Raw genomic sequence first — 10,000 nt, forward strand, 5'->3', positions numbered from 1 at the left:
TCTGTCTTTGTCTCTGTCCATCAGTCTCTCCTCCTTTCTCTCCCTCTTTATCTCTGTCCCTCTCTTTCCTTCTGTCTCTCTGACTTCCTCCATTCTCTGTCTTTGTCTCTGTCCATCAGTCTCTCCTCCTTTCTCTCTCTCTTTATCTCTGTCCCTCTCTCTCCTTCTGTCTCTCTGTCTTCCTCCATTCTCTGTCTTTGTCTCTGTCCGTCAGTCTCTCCTCCTTTCTCTCTCTCTTTATCTCTGTCCCTCTCTTTCCTTCTGTCTCTCTGTCTTCCTCCATTCTCTGTCTTTGTCTCTGTCCTGCTCTCCTGCTCTCTCTCCGTCCCCACTGATCCTGGATCTGCTCCACCTTCCTGCTGGTAAAGGAAGGTTCTGGTGGCTGCTGTTGCAGGATGTGCTGCTGATGGAGAATTGTTGGGTGGAGGTTCATTGAAGGAGGGAGGTGCTGGACCTGCTCTACTTGGACAGAGTCAGGACAGGACTTTGGTTGGGGTTTGGTGACACACAAATAAAACTGACTTGACTTGGTAGTCCACTTGGCTGAGTCTTCTGACAACTGTATAGCACATCTGTATATAAACAGTTGTGCTATACAGATGTGGATATACAGTGTATATGCTCCAGTGGCGTGTGATGACTGATTGAAAAACAAAGGGGAGAAGGGTGGGGCCCAGCGAGGTACGTTGTCCTGAACCTTTAGGTGACTGTGGCCAGCCGTGTGGCAGGACTGAGCCCAGCTGATGTATCCTCAGGCTGCAGGTCCTGCTTGTGCAGGCAGAATATTTAATATCCAGAGAGTTCCTTGTTTTTACACACGTTTTACATGTGAAGTGCAACATGGAAGTAATTTACTCAACACTCCTGAATTCCTTAACCTCCAAAGCATATTTATCCCTATTGATTTTGTGTAGCCCAACAGGAAGTGATGCGTGTCAGCAGCTGACTTCCCTTCATCTGTGTTGGTCCAGGTGATGTGCAGTGAGCGTTGCCTCGATGTCAGAGGTGAATACACAAAAGCATTTTTATCCTCAGAGTTTTTTAGATACACAAGCTGTGCTGCCTGGAGGTATTTATATGAAACCCAGCGAGAAGTGATCCTTTCTTTTAATCTTTGTGATCGCAGCAGATTTTCACTACAAATCAGCTGCTTTCGACCACGAACGGTGTCGCCTCTTGTAGGGTGCAGATGAGGGAGTCTGAGGTTCTGGTCATCTCTTCCTCCGTGGGAGCTCCAACTGCTGCTCCTGTGGGACGGAGACGACGATGTGAGCTGAATAACTGTAGCAGTGTTCACACACTTGAGCTCACTGTGGCGTGGCCTGTATTCCAAATCCTCACATGCACTCATTTATATTCGCGTTTGAGTTCATGCTAGATCATCACGCGCTGCTGCTGGTACGTTTAATGCCTCAGACATCATGTTCAGCTGGAGTCAGTTCTTTCAGAATTCAGAGTTGGGGATGTGCTGATCCAACACTTGGTGTCAGTAACAGAATCTGGGCCAAACCAGGCAGACATCCATGTAAAGATCATCTGGTCAGTTTGAGAGGGCGGAGTCAGGGCACGTGGCAGAGCCCATGAATTTCTTAAACATTTAAAACAATTAAACAATTATAGATGATTACCGAACCCGGGTTACCCACAGACTCTCCCATCAGAACCAGCGAAGAGAAACGTGTGGCAACTGCTTTAGTTTTCTTCTTTTGTGGTCGTCAAGAATATGTCTGTCACGTTAAGGTTGTTTTTGTAGATTACAGGTGAAACATTTAACAATCATACAAATGTGGTATTACCTGCTTGCTTGTCTTATAGGGAATAACCTTCTGCGGTATCAGAAGACACTCGAGGCTGTGGTATCGGGTCAGAATACACAGTAAAGGTTCTGAATATGAGTCGTAAAATCTTCAAGAGACACACATGACCCAAATAAGCAAGGAGTCAGACCGCACACTTTATTGAAGACACACTGATATTGTACAGCTCGTTGATTCCTTTCTTAGGATGAAAACAATTTCACACAAAACCTCGTTACACTGTGAAACACGAAAACACTGGAGAAAGAAATGCTGTTTGACGCGAGCGACTCCTTGAAACACTGGAGTGACAGCCGTCCGTCTTCCTGATGCTGCTATCATCAAACAGTCAAACATCTTACAGTGCAACCCCCCCCCCCCCCCCGATAAATTCAAGTCCTCCTACTCAGCAGACAATTCTACACACTTCACACGAGACATGAAGGCCCAGGGTGGCGAGGAGATCAGATGGTGATGTAGTCGTCGTTGGTCCCGTCACCTGTGCTCACCGTTCCCTCCAAACACGGAACCACGAAACTACGGCAGGAGACAGGAGGAGCAGCGAGGAACCGTGCTGCTCCGGCCGGGCCGTGAATCTCACCGCAGCAAAAAACAGCATTAAAAACTTAACTTTACATTCAAGACTTGATAAAAGGCTGCGACCGTGGCCTGATGGGACGGACAGACGAGGTCGTGACATTCACAGACCGAGACGTGACTCTTTCATCTGTGTGTGACAGAACTTTAGAGGATGGAAATGTATTCACCATGTCAGCACTTTCTCCTCAGGTATTCTTGACGTCTAGTCAGAGGAGGCCTTGAGGCAGCTGGATTGTTAGCTGCTTTGATTCTTAGTTTCAAGTCTCTCTTATATGATCACTTCTAAGCACAGTCACCTTCCAAACCATGTAAACCCTTTTCTTGTCATCTAAAAATATACAATGTCCTCTTTTAATTACATAAAAAACAGCAGAACAGCCTCATTGCTTCCCTCCAAGCCTTTGCAGGTTACCGTCATTAAAGAGCCTTCATCTGCATGATTAAAAATATCTCCCTTTTTGATTCAGTTGAAATCTTCAGAACCGTCGTCGGACCACCGATCCAAAGACGAGTCTGGCTGCCCCCTGTGCTAATTCAGCTGCAGACATCGAGGTGGACCAACGCACATCCCTTTTGATCCGGTTTCACACATTTTATACAAATCAATAACTTATAGTGCTCATCATCCCATGTGGACAAGGCTGGAAATATTTTCCCTCCTGATGATGAAATGTGACGACGTGGAGTGCAACTAGAACCTTTGACAGCGAAATGTAGATGAGCCAGAAAATCTACAGAAGCAAGTAGGAAGGAGCCACTTTTACACACCTGAGCGCTGTGAAAACCTTGTGATGCCTTCTGGGTTTGCACAGAACCAGACAACACCAGCGCAACGCCGAATGAAGACCCGTGACCCCAGCAGCGAGCCCATTCTGTCTCCGTGTGCTGTCATACAGGTGGCAGCTGAGAGCCACAGACGACTGGCGGCTTGGACAGATCAGAGTGCAGTCAGAACACCGAGGTTCTGATTGTGTTCTGACCCATTCAGGGCCTCTTCTTCTCAACGCCCCTGAATCGTTCTCTCAAACCAGCAGACGCTAATTAAACTGACAGGAATGGTTGTGCACATGAAGCAAATGATTTTCCTCGATGGAAAGCTGTCAACGCCAGTTCTGACTCATTTGAGCTGCACCTAAATTTTGCAGCTTAACTCTAAGTGGTTCTACACTGTTCACCTTAAAACATTTACCTACACGCTGCACCTGTCGGTACCGAGGGAGGTCCCAGGTGCTGCTTTGAGACAGACGACTTGTATTTCAGATAGAAGATAACGTCCTAGCATGTCTACGTATGCCTTATAACAAACACGGGCAGCAGAAGGTGTTTCCTTTATCACAGACTATGATGTAGTAGTCGGTGATAAAATACTACATCTTCGTGGTAGAAATGTACATGAGGAGAGGTGCTCCGCACTGCAGTAACCTGTTGTTATTGTGGTTTGGATTTCTGGTCTCAACTTATATACTCAAGTAATATTTGAATCTACAGTTAAAGATCCGTTCCCTTCATCCACCTCTGCGCTCGCCTGGATCTGTTAACCCTTCGTTAGCTGCCACTACTGGCTCATGGGGTCGTCGTTGGGAGACGACAGACTCGGGACGCTGACGAACTTCTGGGGTTTGTTGTCACTGCAGCTGGTGTCTCTGCAGGACACGGTGGTGAAGGACAGGTGGTCATGCTCCAAAATGGCCAGACGGTCCTGCGGCTTCTCTTTCTTCAAGTAGAACATCTTCCTCAGCTGCTTCAGTTGCTGCAGCTCACAGAAGGTCTCCAGGACCACCAGCATGACGATCAGACCCAGAACCAGATAGACTGAGGGGACAAACACAGACCGAGGTGGTTTAATACAACACAAGCCAGCGTGCACCAACTAGGACTATTTACCGATAACCACTGTTTGTGATGACTTTTGGCTTCCAAGGGGCTTTTTAAGAAAAGCCCATGAGTGATGAATTTCCTCAGCGGCAAGCTGTTGTTTACAAACGCTGACACCAGAGGGCAGCATAGCTCGTTTACAGGAAGTGAGGAGCAGAAACCCCCTCTGGAACCTGGAGGTGCTGCTGAGTGCCTCAGCAAACGAAGACTTTTGATTTCACACTTCAACTCTTTGTGCGGACGGCGGTGAAATCTGCCGAGAGGCACCAAATGTTCACTACTTTCCGTTACAGAAACGCTGTTATTCTCACAGCTGGTGTGGTGGCGAGGGAGCAGCCGCGCAGCATTCCGTCCTCCTCCAGGGTGACACGCTGAATGACGTCTGTCACCCTGAGAAGACAATCAGGGTCTTTCTGTGCACCATAACACGCTGTTCTCTTCCTGGACCGATAATCAGGGACACGAGGAGCAGAGCAGGCGATCGCCGGTGCTTCCAGAGTGGAAGATGGTGACACGTCCCCAAACGCAGCCGCAGCATTTTCAGATCTGAGAGCTGAAATGTTTCTTTGTAGTTTGTTGAAAGATCGATGGCTCATTTCTGACCTGGGAGAGTTCATCAGTGGGTCACCTGTGGGCTCCTGGTGCTTCCACCCTGGGGCCCAGCCATGAGTGGACCCCGGCCCCACAGATGTCCCCGTGACTGAGCGAGTGAGGGAGGGAGGGAGGGAGTGAGTGAGGGAGGGAGGGAGTGTGAGTGTGAGTGAATGAGGGAGTGTGAGTGAGTGAGTGAGGGAGTGTGAGTGAGTGAGGGAGTGTGAGTGAGTGAGGGAGTGAGTGAGTGAGGGAGTGTGAGTGAGTGAGGGAGTGTGAGTGAGTGAGGGAGGGAGTGTGAGTGAGTGAGTGAGGGAGTGTGAGTGAGTGAGGGAGTGTGAGGGAGGGAGGGAGGGAGGGAGGGAGGGAGGGAGGGAGTGTGAGTGAGTGAGTGAGGGAGGGAGGGAGTGTGAGTGAGTGAGTGAGGGAGTGTGAGTGAGTGAGGGAGTGTGAGTGAGTGAGGGAGTGTGAGTGAGTGAGGGAGTGAGTGAGTGAGGGAGTGTGAGTGAGTGAGGGAGGGAGTGTGAGTGAGTGAGGGAGGGAGTGTGAGTGAGGGAGGGAGTGTGAGGGAGGGAGTGTGAGGGAGGGAGTGTGAGGGAGGGAGGGAGTGTGAGGGAGGGAGGGAGGGAGGGAGGGAGTGTGAGTGAGTGAGTGAGTGAGTGAGGGAGTGTGAGTGAGTGAGTGAGTGAGTGAGTGTGTGTGAGTGAGTGAGTGAGTGAGGGAGTGAGTGTGAGTGAGGGAGTGAGTGAGGGAGTGAGTGAGTGAGGGAGTGTGAGTGAGTGAGTGAGTGTGAGTGAGGGAGGGAGGGAGTGTGAGTGTGAGTGAATGAGGGAGTGTGAGTGAGTGAGTGAGGGAGTGTGAGTGAGTGAGGGAGTGTGAGTGAGTGAGGGAGTGAGTGAGTGAGGGAGTGTGAGTGAGTGAGGGAGTGTGAGTGAGTGAGGGAGTGTGAGTGAGTGAGGGAGGGAGTGTGAGTGAGTGAGGGAGTGTGAGTGAGTGAGGGAGTGTGAGTGAGTGAGGGAGGGAGTGTGAGTGAGTGAGGGAGGGAGTGTGAGTGAGGGAGGGAGAGTGAGGGAGGGAGTGTGAGGGAGGGAGGGAGGGAGGGAGGGAGTGTGAGTGAGTGAGTGAGGGAGGGAGGGAGTGTGAGTGAGTGAGTGAGGGAGTGTGAGTGAGTGAGGGAGTGTGAGTGAGTGAGGGAGTGAGTGAGTGAGGGAGTGTGAGTGAGTGAGGGAGTGTGAGTGAGTGAGGGAGGGAGTGTGAGTGAGTGAGGGAGGGAGTGTGAGTGAGTGAGGGAGGGAGTGTGAGTGAGGGAGGGAGTGTGAGGGAGGGAGGGAGGGAGGGAGGGAGTGTGAGTGAGTGAGTGAGTGAGTGAGGGAGTGTGAGTGAGTGAGTGAGTGAGTGAGTGTGTGTGAGTGAGTGAGTGAGTGAGTGAGGGAGTGTGAGTGAGTGAGTGAGTGAGTGTGTGTGAGTGAGTGAGTGAGTGAGGGAGTGAGTGTGAGTGAGGGAGTGAGTGAGGGAGTGAGTGAGTGAGCGAGTGTGAGTGAGTGAGTGAGTGTGAGTGAGGGAGGGAGGGAGTGTGAGTGAGGGAGGGAGTGTGAGTGAGTGAGGGAGTGGGTGAGTGTGAAAGAGTGAGGGCTTCAATCACCTGGTTTTGAGGGTAATAATGCTCAGGGATCTCTAACACACAGAACTCACCAGTGATGCCAACTTTGTAGAGCTCCCTGAACTTCTGATTGACGGCCTCTCCAGGTACGTAGTCTCCCAGGCCGATGGTGCTGAGAGAAATGAAGCAGAAGTAGAACGACTCCAGGAAGTTCCAGTTCTCCTCCAGCGCTGAGAAGATGGCGGCAGGGATAAGGAAGAAGCAGGACACGGCCAACACGGCGAGCAGAGCGGCGTGAACAATGGCCACTAGAGGTTTGGACAGGCCCCAGTGCGTGTGCACGTACATGATGGGCCTGCGGGTGCTGTACACCATGATCCTTTGAACCACAGCAGTGAGGAAGAGGAGGGTGAAGGGGATGCCAATCACAGAGTAGATGATGCAGAAGCCCTTACCGCCATCTGACAGTGGCGCCGTGTGACCGTAACCTGCAGGCAAACCAACACACAACATTTGACTAACGGCCATGACAGCACAACTCATGATCCCTTCAGGTAGCACAGCTGGAGAGTGAAAACCAGGTCAGCACCTGGAGGAGGGACACAACTGGCACACAACAACCAGCCAACCAGCTAAGTAGCCAACCAGCTAAGTAGCCAACCAGCTAACTAGCCAACCAGCTAAGTAGCCAGTCTGCCAGCCAACCAGCTAAGTAGGCAACCAGCTAAGTAGCAAACCAGCTAACTAGCCAGTCTACCAGCCAACCAGCTAAGTAGCCAGTCTAGACACAGATATTAAGAATAATAATATTGCAATACATCTATTACTGCAGAATCACTGTGATACTATTGTCAAAGCAGTAGTCTGTGACTTCCACTACAGTACAGCAGGAGCAGAGCAGGAGGCTCTAGTATGTACTAGTACTTTGACATGTTCCAGTTAAGTGGATCTAACAGGACTGTTGAGAACTCCAGGGTTCTCTGACAGGAACATGTAAATGAGGAACTGACATTCCATGCAGAGATAGGACAAGTACAGCATTCTAACTGGCTACTATGGCTGATATCTCCTGACAGGTGAGCTGCAGTAATCATGTTTAGGGTTCATAGTACACTGGAAAACCTTGTGGCTTGGACTAAGTAACATCTTGCTTCATCTGTCAAACACGTGGAGAAACCCATGAATGCTATTTACCTTCTAGTTTCCTTTGAAAAGTTCCAGGACCAACATGTAAAAGCCCAGGTAAACCGCAGCGAGAGTTCCAGGCTCCCAGCAGAAAGCTGGGACTTCACGACACCTCAGTCAACGGCGAGGATCATAAATGTAAAGGTTCTGATAAGATCTCATGACTGATCCAACTTGCCAGCGATCACGGCAGCAACGAGTGTCTGAAGGCTAAACGTTCAAACACATTCTGCTTGTCACCAATCACACCAGAATATTTCACACAACAGACGCTGGAAACCATCATCTGCTGTTTATACCAGATCAGTTCAGCTCATGCGGCCGATACAGACGTGACCGAGGGAAATGCAGTCGGCCATGTTTGGCGTCTGGATGTTGACGCATTTGACAGCGACAGCTAGTCGGGGCCGCTGCTGGTTAAGGTCAAACTATCCAAATATAGACGCTGTTATTTCGGGTCCACGTCACTCTGACACCAGCAGGAGATTCAGGTATAAAAACTAGAACGAAGAGTCAGAGCTGGTACCAGGACCATGCTGCTGAGACCAGAACCCCCAGGGAGCCTGGTCAGGGCCAGCAGGCAGACTTCATCACCGGCTTCCCGGAGGTTACGCCGCTGCGTCGTGCAACTGGCCCAGAGCCTGACTGGAGACACAACATTTGTTTTAGGGATTTTCTTAAATACACTCTGCTTCATGGAACTACATATACGTACTGGTGTGTGTGTGTGTGTGTGTGTGTGTGCACTGTTCTGTAACATCTCAACCTCTCTATTGTTTTTTACCCATCAGTGTTGTATCAGGTTTGTGTATAACAGGTCAATTCATGTGTAGTTTTGCTGACTTATTCACGTGTGTGTTGTGAGAATAAACCCCAGTTTCTTTGTGTCTCCTGCAACGGCAGTGAAAACGTTGATGGCGAGAAACAAACGTGTGTTTATGAGACAACTGGGAGAAATGCAGAGGGAAGCAGGCTCACTCAGAGCAGAACAAACCCCTGTTGGACGACCACTTCTTCTTTACCAGCAGATGTAGTGAAACGGGAAATTACCACCACCTGCCCATGTGTGTGTCAGTGTGTGAATGTGAGTGTGTGTGTGAGAGAGAGAGAGACTGAAATGATTCACTAGAACCTGAACTTGATCCGTTGCCATGGTAACATTTAGGCCTGAATGGGGCAATTTTAATACATTTTTTACGATTCAAAATCGTCTTCTGGTGACACACATTCCTGCCTATATACGGCAACTCTACGTCACGAGCTGAGACGCCGATACGCCGCTGAGGCCGGTAATATCATCTGATAGCGGCCCATTCTGGATCCATCAGAACCGTTGCACGTGTTGTCTGATATAACAAGAAAACCTGCTCGAGGTTATTTCGGATCATTAACCCTCACACAAGTGAACGGTTCGGTCTACTGACGCCATGTTGGTCGAGTATGCAGACTCACCTGTGAATGACCTGTCAGGTTTCTGAGCCCTGAACTCAAAACCTCGTTAGAAGAATCGTTGCAAACATGAGCTAATATTTCATGACGTCTGACTCCGTAACATCAGCCTGCAGGCTCAGGCGTGATCACATGGTGAAAGACCTGGGGTCCAGGAAGCAGACCTGGGCCCCCTGGAGTCTACCACCAATGCTGGGCCGCAGCATCACCTGCCTCCAGCTGCCGGTACCGGCTCTCACCTGTGGTGGACAGCACGGTGCTGGCGAAGAACAGAGCCGAGGTGAAGTCCCAGTTCCAGTTGGCGGAGGCGTTGTTGAGGATGGAGACCCCGTAGTTGCTGGCGTCCAGGGCCTTCTTGAGGAAGACCTCCAGACGCTCCTCGGACAGACACTGGTGATCCTGCAGGAACTGCTTCTTCATGGTCCTCAGGTCCTGGCGAAGCAGATCCTCATACGGCAGCTCCACCGACGAGAAGACCACGGCGCCGAAGACGAGGTAGAGGAGGTAGCCCAGGACCAGCGACGCGAAGTACCACGTCGACTTGTGGCTCTGGATCAGCCGCACACACGAGTTACTGGCGAGGGACTGCAGCATGGCGGGGGTCGAGCTTCAAGTGTGATCAGGGACAGGCCGAGCGCCGCCGCCGTGGGTCGCAGTACCGAGACACAACGGAACTGAAATGATCGCTCACTTCGCTGCGAAACCTGCTCTGGTCGGGATGCGTTCAGGGGCTGTCGGAGTTATCAACATCAGAGAATTTCAACTGGAAGCGACTGAGCTCTGCAGGTGACGGCTGAATGACATCACCATTCCACATGTGTTCTGGCTGTCCGAGGTCACTCACGGGTCCGTCTAGAAATGACTACTACAGGTACTTCCGCTGGAGCTACCGGAGGAACAAGCC

At 50.5% G+C, this 10,000-nt stretch overlaps 2 protein-coding genes across 3 annotated transcripts in view; one reads left to right on the plus strand and one right to left on the minus strand.

Moving 5' to 3' along the window:
• Positions 1 to 1,946: 1,946 nt before the first annotated feature.
• kcnk1b (potassium channel, subfamily K, member 1b) overlaps positions 1,947 to 10,000 on the minus strand; it is an 8,398-nt gene continuing 344 nt past the window's right edge. The window contains exons 1-3 of the mRNA XM_086181395.1: positions 9,336 to 10,000; positions 6,555 to 6,950; positions 1,947 to 4,208 (exon numbers count right to left, since the gene is read on the minus strand). The exon at positions 9,336 to 10,000 is cut by the window's right edge and continues 344 nt beyond it. Coding sequence (XP_086037521.1) covers positions 3,952 to 4,208; positions 6,555 to 6,950; positions 9,336 to 9,690 — 1,008 coding nt within the window. The 5' untranslated portion in view covers positions 9,691 to 10,000 and the 3' untranslated portion in view covers positions 1,947 to 3,951. The remainder of the gene's footprint in view (positions 4,209 to 6,554; positions 6,951 to 9,335) is intronic.
• The window catches only part of map3k4 (mitogen-activated protein kinase kinase kinase 4), a 25,639-nt gene continuing 25,320 nt past the window's right edge, over positions 9,682 to 10,000 (plus strand). For both annotated transcript variants that reach the window (XM_086181382.1, XM_086181385.1), the window contains exon 1: positions 9,682 to 9,882. In XM_086181382.1, coding sequence (XP_086037508.1) covers positions 9,776 to 9,882 — 107 coding nt within the window. In that variant the 5' untranslated portion in view covers positions 9,682 to 9,775. The remainder of the gene's footprint in view (positions 9,883 to 10,000) is intronic.

Source organism: Aulostomus chinensis, chromosome 16 (assembly GCF_037954235.1).
Source record: "Aulostomus chinensis isolate RoL2024-O1b breed Wild chromosome 16, RoL_Achi_v1.0, whole genome shotgun sequence".
NCBI lineage: Eukaryota > Metazoa > Chordata > Actinopteri > Syngnathiformes > Aulostomidae > Aulostomus > Aulostomus chinensis.